The 24,541-nt window shown below is 47.9% G+C and overlaps 1 protein-coding gene across 1 annotated transcript in view; it reads left to right on the top strand.

Moving 5' to 3' along the window:
• Window positions 1–24,541, top strand: part of LOC144828023 (uncharacterized) — a 1,462,897-nt gene that overhangs the window by 682,338 nt on the left and 756,018 nt on the right. The window contains exon 13 of the mRNA XM_078686162.1: window positions 4,089–4,256. Coding sequence (XP_078542288.1) covers window positions 4,089–4,256 — 168 coding nt within the window. The remainder of the gene's footprint in view (window positions 1–4,088; window positions 4,257–24,541) is intronic.

Below are 24,541 nucleotides of genomic sequence, written 5' to 3'. Positions count from 1 at the left end.
ATATAAATACAAATAAACAAACAGCCAATTGTATTGCATACAAATAAGAACACCAGGGGAATTATCTGGTGTGTTTGTGATATCTTAGGTCTGTCTTTAGATGGGGTTAATGGCATTTCGACCCTGAGTTGGATAAAAGGGTCTCATAAGGACTACAGGTGACTTGGAGAGTGGTTAAAATGTGAGAAGGGCCTAGAGGCAGGATGAGCGAGGCGGACCAAGTGGCTGCATAAGACATGACAGTTGATATCTGTGAGATGCACGAAACTGGTCTTACTGGAAGTGAGATGCCTGTAAATTAAATGCTTCTAGTGGGCCTGTGGCACTGATTGTGTCGCCCACTTAAGTAGCGCTGTAAACATGTCTCAGTCCTGCCTTTGCAGAGCATGTGTGTGCAGATTTAAACTGCCGTGTCGATCTGGCATGTTGAACTTCTTGCTGTGCCCAAACATTCCTTTTTAATACATATAAGTCACCCTTAAGTTAGGCCCTGGACAGCCCAAGGGCAGGGTGCTGTGTATTTAAAAAGTAGGACATGCGTTTAAGATTTGCATGTCCTGGTAGAGAAAAACTCATAAATAGTTTTTTCACTACTGCAAGGCCTATCTCTCCCATGGGATAACATTGGATTTACCTTATTACATTTTATAAGTGTAATTTCCAATTGGGAAGAGATTGGACCCTCAAGTTTGTAGTCTCTAGAATTCACAATTTAAAATCAGAACTGATGGTGAAGTCAAAATTTAAATTTAAATTTTGAAAATGCCACTTTTAGGAAGTTCAAAACACACAAGATGATGGGCGGAATGCTGCACATTGGCAAAACATTCACCCCCGGTCACAGATCTGGGTTTAATCCATCGTTATTTTGCTCACCACGCCACCCCAGTTCAGACATGGCCATATGCAAATCAGTCTTGACCCTGTGCCTCATGGGAACAGTCCAGCCCGAACTGCCAAGCCATGTCTTCCCTGGACCAGAAGTAAGCATCCTAGGACCGGTTTCTGGTTATCAGCCGTCATCAGCCAGGATAGCTCGACTCCAGTGGCGTAGTGAGCATGGGACCCACATCTGGGCATACCCTTTTAGGAAGTTGCCATGTTCTTACTTTAGCCATCTGATGCCTTCTGCCTGTCTCTGAATACACATCTGATGTGGGTGACATCTGGAGTTTGTGCATTCACTCTAGACAGCTACACACAAAGGCAGCTTAGGTATGACTGATGAGCTAACCACATCCTGGGCCTGCATCTCTCCAACCCATAATCAGAGTTACTCAAAGGGCTTGTCTGCTAGCCTCCTTTTCTGATGTCTCAGGGACATCAAATACTTCCAACCCATCTATCTACAGCACCTGGACTCTGCCATCTAAGAGTCTTGTTCTGCCAAGTGGTTCCAATCCATTCCTGGACTATTGGAAGTGGGTATAAAGTGCTGCAACTACCAAAGTCCACGTATCACTATCATTGCACATATCAGAACTGGTGCATCACAATTGGAACCAGCGCATCGCCATCGGAACTGATGCATCAGAACCTCAGCATCACCGCTGCTGCAGTGAGAGAAGATTGATGCATCCCCTCGAATATGTGGAGAAACCCTGCGTATCAGCTTCAGAACCAAAGCAACCAGGGTCCGGTGCTTTGTCTTCAGAATGGCACATCGCCAACATTGTGTGGAAAAAATCGACGCATCACGTTGACTGCAGGATTGACACCAGTGCATTGCTTGGCTACGCCCCTGCATCTTGCTGTTTTGACCAGGATCAAGGTACTTTTGTTCAGCGGGCCTTGCTTAGCTCCTGTATTCAGCCCATGCTCTATTGCGGTTGGCCTACACTCTTGACTTTGTTCCGGTCTAGCATGACCAGATAGCCCCAGTTGGCACTTTAGGCTTTTAAGTGCTACTTTCCAGTTTGATCTTTAAAAATTCATAACTCCGGTTATGATTATTATTTTAGTTGTTGTTCTTTTTGTCTTGTTTTGTTCATTACATTAACCTCTATTTTCTAACCAGATGTGGTATAATTTTTGTGTTGTTTTCACAGTTTTACTGTTTGAAGAGTTGCACAAATACTTCACATATTGCCTCTTACGTCAAGCCTGACCGCTCTGTGCCAAGCTACCAGACGGTGATCACTGGTTAATTTATGGTGTGTAACTGAGTTACCCTGCCTAGGATTGGGGTTCCTGCTTGGCCAGGGTGCATACCTCTGCCAATCAGAAACCCAGTTTCTTTCATATATGTAAACTGATGGGCCTTAAGTTAGTTTTGTAGCTGCATAAAAATAATCTTTTTCCTTAGTAGGGAATGCATACACAAGTTTGTTTATTTCAGTTCCAATGATATTGTGTATAAAAGCCATGCGTGTGTCCTCATAGAGTTGTTATTTAATACTGACACCTACTGTATTCAAGTTGGAAAAAGTTGACCAATTCCTATTATCTTGCTTGCCAAAAGTCTTTCTACCCCCTTCTAAATTAAAGACCCTGTCTCTGTTGTATTAAGACTGATTCAAGCTTCCAATTACAGGCTCTATCTCAGCAAGTAGACTTTTGCCAGCTATAGAATCTGGAGTGGTTTGATGAGACGACGATAAACAAGGTCATATTGGCTTCTATTAGTTCTATAACTTAATCTTCTGATAGCTGAGATAATAGGTTTCTTTGTGAGTAAGTGGTATCTCCCAAATTTCACATATTATCATCAGCAGAAGTCAACAACTATTTGTTCAGTTGAGCTTACCTATAAAATACAGGATTTTGTCGGTCATACTGGTTGTGAGAAATTGAGTTGTTGGTTGAGGGGCTGTGAGCCCTTTTGAAGCAACAGCTGCCATCCTTGCCATGGTGAACCACAAACAGTCACAAAATTAACCTCTGCTTAACAGCAAACAAGTGAAAACACAGCACAAGAAAAATCTCACACCAATTAGAAAAACTAGAGTAAAAAATAATATATGTTTGACACCAAAATGACAACAATCCAATCATTAGAACTTGAGAAACGCAGTTTCAAAGTTTTAAGATAAGTATAGTGCCTAAACGTGCAAAGCGTCAAATGTGATTATCTGATCACGCCGGACCAGAACAATGTCACAAGTTCAGGCCAATCACAATGGGAGTGAGGGATGGATATAGGGACCAGGTCAGTCCCGCTCAGAATTGTACCTTGTGTCCTAGATGTGGAGCATTGTGTTGTGCTGTGCCTGTTCCAATGAGGGCCTGCAATGCAAGCTCCTGCGTCAAGTTGCATCACACTGCGTCAATTCCAATTTGGAGCTTAGAGGGATGCGACGTGAGGTCCTGTGTCAAGTTGCTTCTCACTGTGTGGGTTACGATGTGGTCACCAATCATAGGTTGTGAGGTGCTGGAATTAAAGTTCCCCCAAGCTGTGTCATATCTGAGGAAGCCCGCAGTTGGCCCAGGAGGAGCACACTCTTATGTCAGCCAAGGGTCTAGAACCTGAGGGGGGCACCTCTTGGGGATCATGACTCTCCCCAGCAGAGGCTAGCAGAAATGCACATGCAGGTCCAGTTGAGACTGGGAAGATGGATGGCAAGTTTCTGGAGCTTGTTATGTCCCTGTAGCTGAGAACAGGAGGCCATTCAGCTAGCCCTTGGAGTCACTTAGTTCTGGGTTCAAAGGTCAATCCTTCCAGCAGCAGGGCAGTAGAGCAATCCTTCTTCTGAGTCTTCCACAGGTCCAGAAGTGATCTGAAGAGTGAGTGTGAGTGCCCTATTTTATACCTGGTGCTAGTTTTGAAATGAGAGACACTTCTGGAGTTTTCCCCGCACAAAGGGGTTTTGACTTTTCTGCCTCAATGTCCTGATCCTATTCTGTCTGCAGTCTTGCACCTGGCATTTACCAACTTGACCACTTAATTCTCCTGATCAGTTCATCGGTCACACACATCCACCACCAGAAAACTGAAGTTCACTTAATGCTCTTTAACTAGCTGGGGACACCAGAAGACACATTTATGACTGAAATGCACTGATCTTTTCTATCCAAGTATCTTGTTTGCATTCTGCAACTGTATGATAAAAAGGTACCACTCGATCTGACAAATGCTTGTTCTGACACAGTTGCTTCACAGAGAAAAGGTTTTGCAGAAACTCAAAGAAGAGAATGATCAGTTAACAAATGACATCAAGCAAAAGTCCCAAGTCATTATCAAGCTGGGTGAAGAAAGGCGAAAGCTAGAGATGGATTTGGCAATTGTTTTGGAAAAACACAAAACCGCTCAGCAGGAGGTATGTTTGGGTCACACCGATTGTAATTAATACCTCTTTTACGGTGCATATATTCAGATTTTTACGTACATCTATGAACTCATACTTCATAACTAATGCATGTTTTAGATTGGTTTTATTTATGTTAAGGAAATTATCTTTCAATGCCAATAGTAAGGTTGTAAGTAGAGCTCTTGAGGCGGAAAGCCGAGAGCAGGATTTTAAAGATTACTTTTAAAATTGTTTGTGATACTGTGTTTTTAAAATAGAATTCAGTCTACCTCTTGGCTCCCCACGTGACTCCCTCCCCGCGCAGCCGAGTCAGGCGCTGCAGCGGGTGGCAGGCGAATCGCCGGGACACCAGGGCCACGCCCATTGAATAGGCCACGCCCCCTTTCATTACAAAAGCGCGCCCTTCCCGCCAGCCGCTTGTTGTAAGTAGAGCTCTTGAGGCGGAAAGCCGAGAGCAGGATTTTAAAGATTACTTTAAAAATTGTTTGTGATACTGTGTTTTTAAAATAGAATTCAGTCTACCTCTTGGCTCCCCACGTGACTCCCTCCCCACGCAGCCGAGTCAGGCGCTGCAGCGGGTGGCAGGCGAATCGCCGGGACACCAGGGCCACGCCCATTGAATAGGCCACGCCCCCTTTCACTACAAAAGCGCGCCCTTCCCGCCAGCCGCTTGTTGTAAGTAGAGCTCTTGAGGCGGAAAGCCGAGAGCAGGATTTTAAAGATTACTTTTAAAATTGTTTGTGATACTGTGTTTTTAAAATAGAATTCAGTCTACCTCTTGGCTCCCCACGTGACTCCCTCCCCGCGCAGCCGAGTCAGGCGCTGCAGCGGGTGGCAGGCGAATCGCCGGGACATCAGGGCCATGCCCATTGAATAGGCCACGCCCCCTTATACCGTCATATAAGGATGTGCTGGTTTCGGAGGCGCAGCGGACGGGCGCAGCGGGCGCGCCGGCGGTGCGCCGAAGGCGCGCCAAAGGCAAGCCCGTCTGCGCCCGTCCGCGACCATACGGGACCAGGGGCCACAAACCCTGGTTCCCCCACTCTTCAGGGCAGGTCATACAGTTCGACAGCCTTATACAGCATAGGAAGAACAGTCGCTGCCCAGTGTATACATACATTTGCTCCTACAGAGCTACCCTCCCGCTGCCCGGACTGTAAACACTCCTTTCGGAATACTCCGCTGGCCACAGCTCAGAAATACAGCATGTACGCATTAAACTGCCGATCACTGCCAAAGCATTGCACACAAATTGCCATGCTGCTCGAGGAGCACAAGCCAGATGCGCTTTTCTTGACAGAAACCTGGCTCACGGCTCAATCGGAGCCTGATATAGTTGCAGCCTTACCCGCTCGCTACCACATCTTCAGACTCGACAGACCGGAAGGGAGAGGGGGTGGTCTGGCCATCATAACAAAGGACCAGTACCACTGCCGCACTACAGCAGAAACTATCCCTGGCTGTGAGAGTGTGGAATTCTGCATAGAGTTCCACGCAAACAATTCTTTCTCCGGCACTTTGATCTACCGCCCCCCCGAGTCTGCAAAACTATTCCATAGATCTCTCCCAGAGATTATAGCGAAAAGAATTCTATCGTCAGCCAATCATACGGTTTTGGGAGACCTCAACCTCCATTTCAATTCGCCATCAGACCACACTGCTAAGGAGCTAACAGATGATCTTGGAGCTCTTCAACTGTCCCAATTGGTCACAGCCCCGACCCATGGAAAAGGCAACCTTCTAGACCCTATCTTTAGCAACTGCTCAGATCTAATTGTTGACCAACCCACTCCCCTCCCATGGTCGGACCATTTTTTGGTCCCGTTTACCTGGGTCACCCATAAAGCCCCCCAACTACCCCCTCAAACTACAACTAGGAGAAACTGGTCAAAACTCCCCGTGGAATCCTGGATGCGTGATCTTGACTTCACCCGTCCGCCACCCTGCCCAGACCCCAATATGGCAAACGGAAACTATGTAGGCTGGATCACGAAATCCTTGGATCTGCTCCTCCCTCCTCGCAGATCGTTCTCAAAGAGAATGCAGAAATCAGCTCCTTGGTTCTCCGACTCGCTAAGAGAGCTAAAACGCCTTTGCAGGCAACGAGAGAGAGCCTGGCGTTTAGACTTTCTCCCGGACAAAAAGGCATCCTATAAAGAAGCGATCAAAGCTTACAGAGAAGGGGTTAGGTCAGCCCAGGCAACCTACTACTCCGACAAAATCTTGGAAGCCAAATCAAAGCCCAAGGAAATCTTTCGCATAATAAAACAATGCTCCAGTGTCATCACTGCCCCCCACCCGATCAAAACTCAAGAGCAATGCAATGAGCTGGCGGAATTCTTTCACAATAAGGTGTTAAACATGTACTCCTCCTTTCCAACTACGGCCTCAAACCATGAGGCGACTGATCCACTTTACCCGAAAAATCCCCCCCCCCCCAGACCAGCCTATTCTTGATCACTTTCCTCTCCTGGACCTTGACACCTTAGAGAAAGTGGCACACCAAGTCAAGTCGGGCTCCCCACGTGACCCAGCTCCTCCGGAAATCTTGATGCAGGCAGGCGAAGCCACCCTGCCTGTAATCCTGGAACTGCTAAACTCGTCCATTTCTACATGCGCAGTCCCCATCGCCTGGAAGCAAGCCATGGTACGGGCGCTGCTAAAAAAAACCAACCTAGACCCTGATGATCACTCCAACTACCGCCCCATCTCACTCCTTCCGTGGGCTAGCAAGGTACTGGAGAAATACATAAATGCCCAGTTGGTCCAGTTTCTGGAGAACCACTCCCTACTACACACGTCCCAGACAGGCTTCAGACCAAAGCATGGGACTGAAACCGCCTTATTAGCAGTCACCGAAGAATCTCGAAGGATACTGGATCAGGGAGGTTCAGTGGCAGTGATCCTCCTTGATCTAAGTGCTGCCTTCGATACGGTCAGCTATGCCACCCTGCTGAACCGTCTCCAGAACATCGGAGTCTCGGGTGACGCATTAAGGTGGTTCAACTCCTTCCTAACTGATAGATCTTTTCAGATCTTTGACGGCGACACAACATCATCCAGCAGGCCTCTCAGCTGCGGAGTACCGCAGGGCTCTTCTCTGAGCCCTGTATTATTTAATGTATACATGAAACCACTGGCTGGGGTAGTCGAACCGTACGGCATCAAAATCGTGTCGTACGCTGACGACACCCAGCTAGTGGTTTCATTGGCCCAAGAGAACAACAGGCAATCCTCGGCTGGTCTGTTGAATTGTTTGGAGAACGTGAGGGAGTGGATGACCAACTCCTCCCTCAAACTGAACGGAGGAAAAACAGAGCTCATGCTCCTAGGCCCTGCTTCGCCAGTACCTTTCACCTCCTTGTGGCCCGGCGGTTTAGGTGGTTCCCCCACCCCCAAGGACAGTGTTAAGAGCCTGGGAGTATGGTTAGATAAAAAGCTCTCCTTCTCCACCCAGGCCACCAAGCTGTCCGCCACTTGTTTTGGCCTACTCAGAACCTTGAGGAAGGTCCTTCCACTTTTGCCTCTAGATGCCAAAAAGGTGGCAGTACAAGGCCTCATCCAGTCCCGCTTGGACTCAAACAATGCCCTTTACCTAGGGGCACCTGAGATGACCCTCCGGAGGCTGCAGGTGGTACAAAACTGCGCTGCACGCACCCTACTCCAGATTCCACGAACCCAGTCAGCTAGACCTGGACTGAAGAGCCTGCACTGGTTGCCAGTGAGGCAAAGAGTGGCATTCAAGGCGCTGTGCATTGCGCATCGGGCCTTTTGGAGGACCGGATCAGCAATCAACAACAACCTTGTTATCCGCTACCACCCCAACAGGAACCTCCGTTCTACGGATGCTTTTCTGGCAGTTGTTCCCAGAGTGAAGAGAGCCAGGTCTGGGGGTAGGCTGTTCTCGCTGAATGCCGCCAAGCTTTGGAATGCCCTCCCCCTCTCTCTTCGGTCCACACCCGACCTGCTCTCATTCCGTAAAAAGTTGAAAACAGCACTACTCGCCAAACCCCTCTAATCCCTATCTCCCTGCTCCGTCACTTCTCTGCTTAAACTTAGCGCTTGGACGCCCCTGGGCAGCAACCGCGCTTAACAAATCCATAAATAAATAAATATAAATAAATAAAGTGTCAATAGTTTTTTTCTATTGCAATGTGTGTTTTTGTACATATTTGTTGTGTGTTTGTATTAGTTCGGTCTAGTAACACCTCTGTGGCTAAGATTTACAACTCACTCTACAGAATGTCCTATTTTTGGATTCTTAGTAACTTTTACCAACTTTGAGAAATTTGCTCCATGCACTGGATAAAGAGCCTTAAGCATGTCAAATATGGGCAGATTGGTTAAAGGATTTAAAAGTTGTAAGGGAGTGTTAAAGACTTGTGACCTTTCCAGATAGCATTGATTTTTCCACATGAAACTCTCACTGCAAATAAACCCTAAATCTGAAAAAACAAATTTTATTGCTCAGCAGTCTAACAAAAAGTGCCTTTTCATTATTTGTTATAACTCCTTCCACCCGTTTTGGTGATAAAAGTTAAGATGTGGATGAACCAGTGATATAATTGTTTGTATACAATTGTTAAATGACTGTGAAAAGCTGATAGTGATGCAGAACTCCATATACATATATAAAGAATTTATGATACTTGTTAACATTTGAGGTCTCAAACATATTTAGGTATATCTTGGGACTCTGGCTCAAGGCTACAAGGGTTGACTTTCCTACCTATGGGTGCCTGGACTGAGTTCATTACACTTTCACTTTAGCAGGGGAGTCCGCGATACTTTAGCCTCACACAAGCCACTAAGCATATCTACTGATGTGGTGTTCGTGTTTCCTTACTAACTGGCCTGTAAAGGCTTCAGGTATGCAGTAGTAATTCAAACCCAATTTCATTCTTTAGAATAGAACATTCAAGCACTGCACCATGAAAAGATAATAAATATGTTTAAAAATGTTTTATTTCAACACTCGCCCTGTTGTGTAGTACATGAGTAATAACCGCACAAAATACAAAAAAACAGCACTTATGCATGTTGCGAGCAGCGAGATTAAAATTAACACTTCTAACAAAATGAGAATGTTCCTGGTATCCTAAGCCTAACACCTAAAAAACAACTTCTATGCGCTACGCTTCGAGAGCATAGGATAGCTAACTTGCCTCTAGAGTTTCTTGGGGCTCAGTGTACTGCATACCTGCTCACAGTGAATTAGCTGCGGTTATCAGTCTTCAGACTGAGAAGGAAAAACACATGATTAGCTGGGCTCACCTCCTCTACTCCCTGCATCGACTCTCAGCATAAGAGCGAGGAACTCCCATTATAACCAGGTGTGAAGGCCTCTAAAGCTCAGTTTTCCATTCATGAAGTTTATATAGGGTTGACTACTGACCTTTAGCCTACATTAGAGGACTTTCCATTAACTCGAGCCATAACTGGTCTAAACCTGCATGATAAAAGTCACCTACTCATTTATTTTACACTTCTTGTGTCAGACCCTGAAACATAAACACTTTTTCTGTCAGACCTTGAACCATAGATATCACATAGCTTGTAGCAGGCTTGTATCACTTTATGTGTTAGCACTATCATTATTAAGATTATCTGACACTTTCACAAGTTCTGTGAAAGATAATGACATATCACACACACATGCACAAAATGCTATATGGGGTCCGAAAAATAAACATTGCTGATATTTGAGAAGAACCTGTCAAATGTAGGAAAGACCAAACCACATGCCAAATCATAACACACGTGCATTAGTCGTAAATGTCAAGCAAAACATACACTTTACTCTGAGAAACCCAAGTAAAACAGACTTTAGTAAACTTCATTTGCAACACACCGTGATAGCTTGTGAATTGGCTTTTGTAGCACTGAACACTCTACAGGATGATCATGACCATCAACTGTGTTAAAAAAAGTTTGCATCATTTGCCATTATGAAAAATAATGACATGCAAATGATGCTCTCGTCAATAGATATAAAAGCTGTTCCTCTCTGAAAAAAAAATCCCTTAAAAATAAATCTTAAAGGGCCCTTAAAGATTACTTAAGTATTAATATGACAAAATGTAATATGACATGCCATGCTCGTACTGTCCAAAGAGATACAGAACCAGTGGCGGTGCGTCCATTAGGGGCGTTGGGGCGTTGCCCCACTAGCCTGGCCGACCGCTGACCGACCGCACTGAATAAAAAAAGTATTTGCACTGTATGTCACTGTACATAAATTAAAAGTGGAACAAGAGCGCACTCAGGCCCCGGAAAAGCCCGACAGGATCGGGACTACATTAGGGAAATGGGCCGGCGGCGTGGGGGGCGGGGCTGTGTCAGAGTGACAGCCAGGCAGGCAGGCAGCAGGCAGCACAGCAGATCTGTGCGCATGCAAAAGGCCGGAGTAGTCGAGATTACGACTGGCCCGCGCATGCGCACTTTTGAGACCTCCCCCCCCTCCCCTCTACAGTAATGTTGGACATAGGCATGGAGCTGGGGCCCCGGGTGTAAAAATGGGCAGATATCAGTCTGCTCTTTAGCCAATCCTGGCGCAGTGGCGCTGCTAACGCCGCGCCAGGATTCGCTACTCCAGCTGGATGGTGCCGCGCGTGGTGTTGGCTGCTGTAAGGCAATGTCACCAGTGATTGGCCAAACTGTGCGTGCTGGAATCATGGCACAAGGCAGTCAACAACAGTAAGTGAAAGTGATGATGTCTTCCCGATGAGTCATACAGTGGGCGCGTGACTGTTGTTGTTGGACACGTCGTGACTCGTGAGTCGTGACCAGACGTGTGTGTATCAGCGCACTGGTGTCTGCCACTGGACCGCCTCCCTGGACCTGAGTGTGACAGTTGACATCGTCGAGACCGCGCCCCCCCCACGTAAGTTATGCTGCCACCAACCAATAATTTACCGTTACGTGTGTGATGATTTTGTGTGTGTGTCTAATACACTATACTATTTTTAAATTTGTAATTAAGCACGACGGGAGGGGGAGGGGACGAATAAGATAATAAAGATAATAGCGGAATTGAATAAGGACTTGTCTTGATCACTCAGAATCACCCTGTGCGCGCGCTAGAAGTGAGGCCCGTGATCTAACTGGCTGAGGTGGAATAGAGTGCAGGATGGGACGGAATGAATTGAATGGGAAGGGGAGGGGATTGACAGAAGGGGAGAGGATTAAAGAGTGATTGAGAAAAAGGGAACTTAAAAGAAAGGGGGAGAAGGGGATATGAGAGGAGAGATAGGAATGTAAGGTAGAGAAGGAAAAATGGGAAAGAGAAAGGAAAAGGGAAGGGAAGTTTCAAGCCAGTATCAAGTCAGTTAGTTTAAAGTTTGGTTTCAGTTCAGTTTCAAGTTCGGTTTTCATTTGGTTTCTATACTCATCTCGTCCCTTTCACCCAGCCCCACCCATTTATTTTTGGAGCCTGTGAGGCCCCGGCCCGGCCCCCTCGGTCTCTCCCTCTCGGGGGCCTCGGCTCCAGCCGCCATCAGTGGTCCTCTCCGTCCGGTGCTCATGAGTGCAATGCCGAGGCTGCCTGGTTACCAGCCTTGTATACCACGGACACGTCACAATAGAAAACTTCAACCTGTCATCATGCATCACCGGTTTATGGGCGATGACAGGTGTTGCAGTGTAAGGGGGGGAGAGCAGGCGAGGCACGGTTTTAATTCAATCACCTAAAAAAAAAGCAAAAATCTATTTAATCACAAAAGGAGCCTCAAAGACGATCTAATCTTGCCCGACCTTCTCCCCCCACAGTGGCCTCTCCTTGTCTCTGCTGAGGCGGAAGCCTCCCCTCTGCACTTAGCCTCGAGTCTCGACCTTGTGACATCACAGTGGAGGGACTGGCACGTCACATGTGTTCCATCCACAGGATTCCCCTGCTGGTTCTGGCCTGAACCTCGTGACATCACAGTGCAGGGCCTTGCACGTCACAGGTGTTCCATCCACAGGATTCCCCTGATGGTGCTAGGCTGGGCCTCCTGACGTCACAGTGGAGGGCCTGGCACGTCACAGGTGTTCCATCCACAGGATTCCCCTGCTGGTTCTGGCCTGAACCTCGTGACATCACAGTGCAGGGCCTGGCACGTCACAGGTGTTCCATCCACAGGATTCCCCTGCTGGTTCTGGCCTGAACCTCGTGACATCACAGTGCAAGGCCTTGCACGTCACAGGTGTTCCATCCACAGGATTCCCCTGATGGTGCTAGGCTGGGCCTCCTGACGTCACAGTGGAGGGCCTGGCACGTCACAGGTGTTCCATCCACAGGATTTCCCTGCTGGTGCTAGGCTGGATCTCGTGACATCACAGCGAAGGGCCTGGCGCCTCACAGGTGTTCTATCCACAGGATTCCCCTGCTGGTGCTGGCCTCGACCTAGTGACGTCACAGAGCGGATTGCATGGCACGTCACAGGTGTTCATTCCACAGGATTCTGCTACTGGGAAGGCGCGACCCTAAGGCTGTCACAACTTGCACACACACACATCCATACAAGCACGTGCAAAGTCACTCACATAGGGGGGGTCATACGCTACAATTTATTATGAACTTTACCAAGAGAGCCCAATGAGGGCCACTCTTCATTGGTCACAGTGAGATAACTTCGAATCAATCACACCCGGGTGCAGTTTTTGCGTCCCTGCTGATAGATGGGTCTCCCCTCGTGGACGGTACACCATTCACAGCAGGAGCTCTCATTCTTCACCAGGCTCGTAATGGGGTCTCACTTGTGCGAATTTCTAGTACAATCTTTACTGTGTGTTGCTCCGGGGTGCTTCTACTTTCCCTGTGAGTCTTAGTCATAGCTGCCAAGTTTCTGCGGTCATTGTGTGATGTGCCGCGCCAGTCCAGGTTTTTTCCTCTGAATTATGGGACGTGTATTCCTGTTTTATAATGAAATAAACAAGACTACAAGTCCTAGAATTCCAGGAAAAAACGTGGACTGGAGCAGCACAACACGGATGGACCCGGAAAACTTGGCAGCTCTGCAAGATACCTGTGCTCAGGTTAGGAGAGCAACAAGACCCAACCGTTGGGGGGGGGGCGTCAGGGAAGGGGGGCTAACACTTCCCAAAAGTGGTGCAGGCCAAGAATTTCAGGCAATGTGGGTAGAGCCATCTTCATAGACAATATGAGGGAAAGAAGTGACACATTTTGTAGTTTTGACCCATTGGACAAACCCAATCTGATTATGATTGAAAGATTGGAGTCCATGTTTACCCCTATATTCCTCCCTAGGGTTGAGTTATGTGGCGGGCTAGCTACTAAGGCCAAATTGTTCATAGCAGTGTTAGATCCTTTTGCCGCACATGAGTATTTCGATTTATGACATGTTACTTTATTGTTAGAAATGGGTTCTCTACTTGGCAGGGGTAGGTACCTTTGTCCAAATTGGGACCGTTGCTTCTAGTCAGGGTAAGGGGGATATACACTCAAGATAACCCCTGCTCACACCTAGGTAGCTAGGCACAAGCAGACAGACTTATCCCAAAGGCAAGAGTTTTCAGCATTGATGAATTATTCTATGGTTAGGAAGGTTAAAGGTGATTAATTGTAATTGCTTTCATGTTTTGTTTTCTGGTGAACTGAGCTGTGCTGCTAGAATTGTGTGTGTGGGAAGGCAAAGGAGGAAGACTGACACGGGTGAGTGGGAATTATTTCAGGTATGTCCTGCAGACAGCCAGGGTCAGGGGTCTGAAGGCCTTTTCAGTGTGTTGCCAAGGAACCAAGCTGTCCTTAGGTACTACCACTTCAGGTATTGTGGTTGGCTGATCCTTTCTGTTCTGAACTCGTGTAGAGGGGCTGTAGCTTGTGACTTACAGGCCCCTCATCAGGTTTACATGCCACTCAGCATGCCACTCAGCAGCTCTCCACATTGTTTACCGTTTACAGGCTGCAGAGCGGCTATTACCGCATGTGTGCATAGAAATAATGTTTGTTTAGACCAGTGACTATACATTAAGACACACATGTGCACTTGTTTAGAATCCACAAAACATCAGATTTACAACTACATAGTGGAAAGACCATACAGGAAGCAATATTAATTTAGGAAAACAGAATATTGCGTGAACATGTTATTGGGACTGGAATGTCCCCTGTGAGGTATGTCAGGTTGCCTATCTTGAAAACTCGACTGTGAGTAGCTGGGTTCCCAGAGATTGTTTAATTTTGGCCCTAGCCTTGTGGTAATCTAGTGCATAAAGGCCTATGCTTTCCCCTGACGTGATGGAGGTCATGGACCTGTCCTGTGACCTGGAGGTACATGTCAAGCATGCCCTCTTTGTCCTGATAGTGGACTACCAGCCTGCCACGGGTTAAGCATGTAGATCGACGGCACAGCATACTGTATTTGTTGAATGCATAGTCATGATCAGACCTTTTTATCTGTGTCACTGGAGCGGAGGCCCCACCAATCTGAAGTTCTGCTTCAGTGCACTAATCCTAACCCTTCTGCTAACATTCCAAATATATGCTGTGTGTGTTTATGTTGTGTCTTGTTTGGTACATGCAATATGTACACAAGTGTGCCCATGTAATGGATGCCTCTGGATTCCATTCTGGAAGCCCCAAATCTGCTCCGGTACACAAGATGGAGGTGAGATTGTTTTCCCAGACAGTGTAAGTGTTTTGCTGACATTCCTAAAGCTGGAGGGTGGAGACAAGACACTTACTTTACAGCTAATCAGAAGAACAAGACATATTGGATACAATAAGTTACATGCAGTTTCATTGGCCCTTAACATAGATGATGTTGTTTTTGTCATTTTCATGTCTGACATAATGTGTTTCATTATGTTAAAATGTTACAGTTATTGTAGCAGACCCATTTTCTAATAAAAACCCACTTCAATCTGATCTGTGAACGCAATACTGAGAACAGACTGAACCTGAGTCTTTCCAATTCCACACCAGTAGCTCTATCTATACATTAAAACAGAGCAGTGTGCTGCCCCTTTATAGTAATTGAGACACTTTGAAAAAGTCACAAAACACATTTGAAGGGAGCACTCAACTTGATTGATGTAATGCAGAATAATCAGTTGCTCCTGACTAAATTAGTACGGTTCACAAATATGCAAGACAACTTTTTTCCTAACTTGCACGACTGTATATTTTCTAGCCAAAGCTGAGGTACGAACGTTGATACATAAATGATACTTAGCACGTGACTTTTACGTGATTGTGTATTGCCATCTATAAAAGACAATCCCCAAGACGTGCTCCCTAGGTCCTTCCTGGACCATAATCGTGCATCAATAAGGGTCCCTCCTATTAAATAAGGTGAACATCCTGAAGTTGGGCTTTGCATGACTGTAACCGGGCCTGTTCATGCGAAAGCTCTGCACCTGTGATGATTTCCAAAGTGAAAGCCCAGCTAGACCTGCTCTTCCAGTCGACAGCGATGACTGGCAATGTGAAACCTGCACTACACCCCGACAGTGACCGTCCACAAGACCTACTTTCCACTGCTATAGTACCTGTCATTGTATAATGTTGCCCGAATGTCCAACCTCCTCTCAAAATGTATAAAGGGTAGGTCGCTGTTTTAAATCTGGTGTGACATCATAAAGGGTTGTGGTGTTCGTATAACAACTCATGTGATTATAGAACACCAAAATAGACTATATAATGGCCTCTGTAACTGTGTAAAGAATCTCATCACTGCATACTGTTGAATGGTGATAGTTTGTGACCTGTTTAGTTGGTTCTTTTGTTGTTTGCAGTTTAAATCAAAAAAGTTGTTTGTTTTGTTGTTTGGAGTTTAAATAAAAACAATCTGTGAGGTTCTCAGCATTGTATCTTGAAGTCTGTGATGAAGCTCTGTTGTTATACTGAATAAGCAGCTACCTAGTATGTCATATGACAGCTCTTTAATAATGTAATCCCTGCCCTTTCACAATTGCTTTATTAACCTTCCTGCTTTCTCAGATTTGCTTGGAAATGCACAATTTTTCCACTATTTTTTCAAAATTTTCTCGGGGGGAATTCCCCCCGAACCCTCCTTATGGGGTTCCGGCTCGCTCGCTACGCTCGCTCGCTAAGGTGCAGTATGAATATCTGTTTCCGCCCCACCACTTTCAAATGTCACCAGCCGCCACTGTACAGAACACATGACATACCCTTATACTCAGCATCAACTAGGCATAGCTTCAGAATATGTATTACAGCTACTATGTTTAAAATAACATGGCAAGGGAATAGCTGAATGCCTCTTTCTGACTATCCCTGTAATTCTGATAGGGCTAATCACAGTAGTTACTGGGCCCATCAGAATTACAAGTCATGCAAGAGCTCTTGTGTTTTCTCACCTGTATCGCAGCTGAAAAGTCACATTGAACTAAAGGCAGCTATGAGGAATATCTAGGTAAATTGACAATCGAATTACAAATTTCAAGCATACAGCACAACATTACCTCTACGTCCCTCGTCCTCGACCCAGTCATCACTCATGAGGTATTCCACAGACAGGAAACAAAACAGGAAACACTTTTAGGCTCCACCCCCCCTCCTGCCAGGTGCTATATCAGACCTAACCACCAGAAGCACATCCTGTTTTGTTTCCTGTCGGTGGATTACTTGATGGGAGACGCTGGGGTGAGTGCCGTGCACTTACCTGCATCTTTGTCCTGTGGATCCTCCTCTGCTGGGCTCTGGGGGGATCCCATGGACCGTCGTGGGATCGCTTGGAGTGGGGCTGTTGGGCTTCCCTGTCTCCTCCTGGGCTCAGGAGACCTGGGCCGCTTGGCTTCTCGGGTCTTCCTGGTTTGCTGCTGCCCTGATGTTCCTGCTGCTGTTACCCTGAGGTTCTCCTGCTGTGCCGAGGGGTTCCTTGCTGTTGTTGGCCTGCTTTCATGCTGTCGGCATGCAGGTGGGGGCTGTGTTCTCGTGTGGCTGTGGCAAGCTACTCCCCGTTTGGTGTCCCGCCTCGCACCTGGCCCCCTCTGTGAGTGGGGGCCCGGGTGTCTCCTCCGGTGTTCCTCTCTCGCTGTGGGGAGGGGCGGGTGGTTGCAGTACTCCTGTCCCCTCTCCGGGGGTCCCGAGTCGGCTCTCGTACTTTCACCGGGCTTCCTCTGCTGTTCCGTGAGGTAGCCCGGCTGCTCTATGTGTCCGCGCATGCGCAAGGGTGTTCGCGCATGCGCAGGGAGTTCACTTCATTGCCGGGAGCTGGTCGGGCCGGGCACCCGGGTGGGCTCCGGGCGCTCCGGTCCTCGGTGTTCGATTCTGTTCATCCAGGACGTCGGAGGGGTCGGTCGTCCTCCGCTTCAGTTACCAACGGGTTGGGTTAGTGTCTCCCTCTCTCTCCCTATGGCGGAATTTGCCATTCTGTCTCCCGCGCAGGCTGTTTGGCCGCAGTTTCGTTTTGCCCGGCCCTCCCCTTTTCTCATTGGGCCTGTTTGTGGTTGGCTGGGGGGTCGGGGGCTTGCCTCCCTGGTTGTTTTCTCACCTGTATTAGTTCATTTTGGCCGTTTCTGGCCTGTACCTGTCCTCCCTAATCGGGGTTAATTGGGGTGTGCCCTCCTTGTATATATGTGCCTTTTGGGAGGTCGTGTTTTTTTCTTCGTAGTGCTCATTCCTTGCTACTGCTTGGTGTGTTAGGTGTGTTGATATGGGCAAGCACCATCGTAAGAGGAAGCATTCCTCCCCTGTGCCTCCCTCTTCCCCTGATTCCAGTGGGGTCTCCTCCTCCCCTCCTGTGAAGCGTGCTAGAGAGGGTGATGATGACCGGATAAAGCGCCTGATCTTAGAGACTCTTTCCGATTTGAAGGCAAAAAAGAAGAATGCTGCTGGTCTTTCTGGTTCTGCTGCTCTTTATTCTGACATTTCGTCCTCTGCTGAGTCTGATGAGTCCTCTCTGTCTGCTGTTGAACTTCAGGGAAAGTACATTTCCAGGGATCTCTTGCCGGACGTCCTTTCCCATGTGCGGGTTAACATGGGGTTCCCGGATGATTCTGCACCTAGTACCTCTCAGGATTCTCTCTTGCCGCAGTTTAGGAAGCCTGTTGCTTCTTCCTTGCTGGTGCATCCCTTTGTTTCTGATGTCTTGCTGAAGGAGTGGAAGGACCCGGATCATATTTCCATGCCCAGGTTTATGTCCAAGCTTTATTTATTTATTTATTTATTTATTTATTTATTTAGCAGCGCGATTCATGCTGCCCTTAGGTTTCCAGAAACTCCGACCTGACGCCGCAGTTACTCGACTTCCTCAATCTACTTCAAATAAATAAAAAAGCATTTACCCGACCCCCAGGAGAGTTCCTACTAGTCCCGCGTCTTGGGATGCCTGGACCTAAGATGGCCACCATGGCAGACATCCCTTCACTCCCTAGCTGTGTCTGACCGTGACTCTCACCACGGAGGCCCTCACAGGCACAACGCTAGGACGTCCTAACCTAAAGACAAGATCACAAGGTGCTCTTACCCCTCATCAGGCGCATACCCACCTGACATACAAGCTCCAGCTCAGTTCCCCCTTATATATGGTTGCCTGACTTCAAGATGGCCGCCACCTCGGACATTACATTACTGCTAACCAACTGCTAACCAAACAAGCCACTGACCAATAAGCACCCCTACCGGCTCCCCAAACAGCGACTCAACACCGTAACAAAACATTTGGAGCTTTTGGGTTTGACTGTCATCGACTTCTAGATGACCACCACCACGGTCATTACTGCTAATCAAACAAGCCATGGACCAAAAAGCACCCCTACCGGCTCCCTAAAACGCGACTTGAAATCAAAACAAAAGACATCTGGAGTCTTTGGGTATGACTGTCCAGCTTCAATGCTAAGAGTTGCCTATCACTAATAGGGATCTCACCTTAGATTAAAGGATCATCGGAGCCTAACACACGCCTCTGGACCCCTGCTACTCCGCCCTTCGCCTCTGCCACAACTTAACTTTCACGCCTTAAATAAACACTCCAGGAGATCATCAAGCCATTCCACCTAATTGCTCCAAGATGCCGCCGGCCATGAGCTCAAGCATGCAATCAAGCCCGTTTCAGAATCTCCTGTCCCCCCTTGGGCAGAACTCCTACACTATAACTTTCCCACAAAAACTCTCCTTCAAAGCAAAAAAACGCTTTAAACAGAATCTCATTAGACAACATCCCGAAACACTCATTGCGGACACCTACCACTGCTCATCAAGAGGCCAAAGAAAAATAGACTTCATTTTCCACACTTTAAGATCGGACTCATGGGTTACCACCTTCAACTCACTCCTCCCTGTCTCAAAAACCACCCTCTCGGAACATAACCGGAAACTAACTATCTCCCCCCTCAACCAACAGTCTCTCTCTAGAGACATCAACATCTCCATCTTCCGTAATGGTACCATTCTTATACAGGCGAAAGATGAAAACCTAGAGTTCTTCGACTCCCTCTTCCCCACTCTAAAGACGGCTACTGCTCTCTATCCTCACCAGCCACGCACCTCCCCCCCCAGCGGCTCCAGTCAATGTCCCAAGCCGCAAAGCAGGCGTCCTTCACCTCTTCGTGCACCACCGCCCATGCCTACTCATATCACCAGTCATTCGCCTCCCCCAACCCCGTCCCTCAATTCCCCTCCCCCCACGGCCACCTCCACTCGCTCCCTACCTCCCAGAACTCTGCTCCCCCCTCCCTCCCTTTCATCTCCTAATCCCTCAGACAACCCCCCTTCCGCCTTACCTCCCAGAACTCTAACGTGCTCCATTCCACTCAGTGAAGATAACCACCTCTCACAAAGGGGCTGCAACCCCCCTCCCCCCCCGCTTACCTGACCACTTGATCTCGAAACCTGAACCTAATCCCCTTACCCCTGCTATCCCCCCAGTCATTATCCCACCCCAAAGCCTTTCCCCCTCTCCGGCCCCCGCCCATCTGAACCCCAACGCTGTCTTAGTCCCTCCCTCCCCAACTATCCCTCCTAACAACAACATCTCGCCCCGCTACTTCTCTCCCTCTTCATTCCCTCCCTCCCACTTCGAGAAATTGATCCCTCCTACCTCCTCTCCCCCCCCACGAAGGCCCTACCCCTCTGCCCCTCTCACTTAAGGCCCAGCCCCCCCTCACTACCCCTCCCCCAGCTCCAAGGACGTCACATCGCTTGGACCTTCTCGAAGCCCAGATCGCCACGCTGATCCTTGGACTCAAAGAAACCCTTTCCTCCCTTGAGAAACTCCAGCTACCCCCCCACCTCGTCTCACCTCGCCCCCTACTGCAACCTCCCATTAGGAATGACGCCCCCCCCGTTCGGATCCCTGTCCCCCCCAGGCTCTCGGCCTCCTCTTACTGAACCCCGGTCTGAATCTCAAGTTGACTGTCCCAGTAGAACCTCCTCCTCTCTCTCCCCTCACGAAGTGAGCTACCAACTCACATCCCATAAACCCCCCACCAACAATCCTGCACAAGATATACTCCCGCTTCCCTCTCCCCTCTCTTTGATCCAAGTCATCACTGGTATAAGAAGAGACCCGCCTCACCGCAAAACCGCCAGACCCCCAGCCCATCTCGCATCCCTACCTAGAGCGAATCTGGTCAACCGGAACCCGGATGCAAACCCCCCCCATCAATTGCATGCTCATCAACTGCAGATCAGCCGTCAAACATGCGACTGAACTAGCCGAAACTATCCTCTCTCATGACCTAGATGTAGCCTTCATCACTGAAACATGGCTGAACACCATATCCCCTCCCATCTTGGACACGCTGGTGCCTCCCGGCTTCTCTCTTATCCACAAAGACAGACCCATACGCAAAGGAGGCGGAATAGCAATTATCCACAGAAGCGACCTCTCCATTACTGAATCCTCCTCCCTCGTCTACAACTCCTTTGAATCCCTCTCGGTCAACATCAACTCGCCCCACCACAGCGCACTCCTTTGCCTTCTCCTTTACCACCCCCCAGGCAACGCTACTGTATTTGGCGAACAGCTGTCGGATCTGATCACTCAAACCGCTCTCAACAGTGATGCCAAAATAATTCTGGGCGACCTCAACCTAAGATGGAACACAACCAAAAATCTGCTCATCCAATCTCTCACCTCCCTTCTACAAGACCACGATATGATCCAACACTGCTCAGAAGAAACACACTATAGAGGAGCGATCCTGGATGCAATCATTGCGGACAAAAAGACAATCTCCATTGACCACATCATCCCCGTGGACTGGTCCGACCACCATGCCATCCTCTTTCATATCAACCTCCCGGCTCTTTTCCTCCCACCCACCCAAACCTCCCCCAAGTGGGTCAGAAACTTAGCGAAAGTCCCCCTAGACAAGTTACAAGATGCCATCAGTTCTCTCCTCCCGAGCTCGACAGAGCTCCTCTCAACCACGGATCTTACCTCGCTCTATCACTCTAACCTAGAGTGTGTCCTGGACCAGAAGGCACCTAGAAAACTAAAAAAAAACAGAAGCATTCCCTCCAGGTCTTGGTTCTCCACTGACATCAATGATGAACGCACACTCCTAAGAGCCACGGAAAGATCCTGGAAAAACAACCCCACTGCCCTTAACCAGGACCAACTCAAAACAGCCCGCAAAGCCTACCTCAATCATATCAAGAACAAAAAATCATCCTTCTTCTGCTCCGCTCTAGATGAGGCCAAAAACCGCCCCAAAGAACTCTTCAATATCATCAGAAACCAAACCTCCATACCCATGTCAGATAGCTTAACTGCGTCCAAATCCCAGTGCGACGACTTTGCTAACTTCTTCAACGAAAAAATTGCCTCAATTGACCGATCTTGCAGCAATCTTTCCGCCCTTTCAGAGTTGCACCCTACTGCTTCGATCCACCCTAGTTCTTCAACGGCAACAACTCGCTGGTCTTCCTTCCAACCCATCAAAACCGAAGTGATAAGCGATCTCATTGCCATCGCTAATCCCTCGTCGCACTCACTCGATCAGCTGCCCTCGAGACTGACGAAAGACCTGAAACTTACTCTAGCCCCCATCTGGGCCAAGATTATCAACAGCTCCTTGAGCGATGGTTCAATTCCTGACTGCCTTAAACTAGGTCAAGTCACGCCACTCCTAAAAAAACCTGGCCTCGACCCTACGGTCCTGAACAACTTCAGACCAGTGTCGAACCTGCCGCTCTTATCGAAAATCTTGGAAAAATGTGTGTTATCTCAGCTAACACAACACCTGGAGATCTTGAATCTTCTTGACCCACACCAATCTGGGTTCAGAAAGGGCTGCAGCACAGAAACCGCAATCCTCAATGTGATGGATGACCTGCACATGTCTCTCGACTCCAACCAATGTAGCCTCCTCATCCTCTTAGACCTCTCGGCAGCATTCGACACAGTGGATCACACCCTACTACTCAATGTCCTTCAGAAGAGAGCGGGTCTGGATAAAACTGTTCTCAAATAGTTCGCCTCCTTTCTTAACAACCGCACTCAAACTATCAAAATTAAAAGCTACAACTCGGACCCCCTCCCCATTACTAGAGGAGTCCCACAGGGGTCAATACTCTCTCGACAACTTTTCAACATCTACATGGAGCCCCTCACTAAAATTCTAAGGAACACCAACATCCCTTTTCACCTCTATGCAGATGACACACAACTCTACCTGGAAACCAATTCGATTGCAGACATCCACAGACTAAATGACACTCTCACAAAGGCACAACACTGGCTCTCATCCAACCACCTCAAACTTAATGAAGAAAAGACAGAAGTGCTCCTCATCTCAAACAAAAATGAAAATCCCCAAATACTCGAATGGCTCAAAGCTTTAAACGCCCTCAATGTTCCTCTTGTTCCTACAACCTCCGTCAAATCACTGGGGATCACTCTGGACCCAAAACTGGACATGAAGGAATACATCTCCAAAACTGCCAAAAGTGCTTTCCTTAACCTGAAACTTCTTTACAACCTTAAACCCTTCCTCCCCTTGAAAGACCTGAAACAGGCCACTCAGGCACTGGTACTCTCCAGGATCGACTATGGCATCGCTACTCTGACTGGAACAGCCAAATCGCACCTAGGTCCTCTGACGGCTACCCTGAATGCAGCAGCTAGAATGGTCACAGGAACTAAGAAATTTGAGCACATCTCCCCGGCTCTCAAGGACCTGAAATGGCTTCCGATTAATCACCGAGCCAACTTCCGCACAGCCTGCCTCACACACAAAGCCCTGCATACTGGTAAACCGGAATATCTGGCCAATAAACTCAAGAGAGCCGGTCAGTCCAGGACCCTCAGAAGCTCCAACACGCTCCTACTCATACCTCTGAAATCACAGAAACGCAAAAGATCTAACAGGTCCTTTGCGGGAAATGCTCCTAAAATATGGAACTCCATTTCCCCACACATCAGGATGACAACCTCCTTCCTAAAATTCAAGACACTACTAAAAACCTTCTTTCTGGAGCGAGCTGGATTGTAAAGAAAATCTCCGTCTGACTCTTATAGCTCACTGTCTGTTTGTCCCAGCGAGAACATGATGACACTCCCTTGTTCTCCGCCATGTTGCCTTCATGCTATCAATGTATAGATATTTACTTCCTCTATGCTTTCCCATTCTTTCCCTACCCTGCTCGACCTACCTGTTATGTTGATACTCATTTGTTCTGTTGTGAAGCGCTCTGATACCTTCGGGTCTAGCTAGCGCTATACAAAACTTAAATAAATAAATTTATTATTGATATTTATTGAGCGCGAACGAATACCCGTAGGTGTCTCGGCGCTAAACCAACTACGATCTTAAAAGAGTGTTTCGCTGCAAAATTATTGGTTAAAAAGCCAGGATATACAATATTAAAATAAGAAAGCCACAAAGCGGATATGCAGGATATGGCGGACGCTTTGCCTGATTCCGTTCCTGTGGAGTCTGTTGTGGCCAGTCTTGTGGGTCGTCCTTCCATGGCTGATGATAACATCCTGAAGGACGGTGTGGACAAAAAAGTGGATTCTGCCCTGAAGAAGTCTTTTGCCGCTTCTCATCTGGCTATTCGTTCTGGCGTTTATGGGGCGTACGTTGCCCAGTCTTTGCTGACCGATTTCAAGTCCCTGTTTTCTTCCATGCAGGAGAGTGCCTGTCGGACATCGCCTTTGATTCTGTGAGGGCTTCTGCTAGGTCCTGTGGTTCCTCTATTGCTGCCCGTCGTAACCTGTTGCTGCGGGATTGGAAGACGGACGCGGCCCAGCGTTCCATGGCTTTGAGGCTGCCTTTCACTGGGGCCCGTCTGTTTGGTGACTCGCTGAAGGAGAAGCTACACAAGGTCTTTAAGGAGTGTAAGTATTCTTTGTCCTTTCGTGATCTTACGCCCAGAGGAG

The sequence above is a fragment of the Lissotriton helveticus genome, chromosome 4_1 (genome assembly GCF_964261635.1).
Source record: "Lissotriton helveticus chromosome 4_1, aLisHel1.1, whole genome shotgun sequence".
Classification (NCBI taxonomy): domain Eukaryota; kingdom Metazoa; phylum Chordata; class Amphibia; order Caudata; family Salamandridae; genus Lissotriton; species Lissotriton helveticus.
The sequence above is the reverse complement of the archived record's forward strand: the minus strand, read 5'-3'. Positions and strand labels throughout refer to the sequence as shown.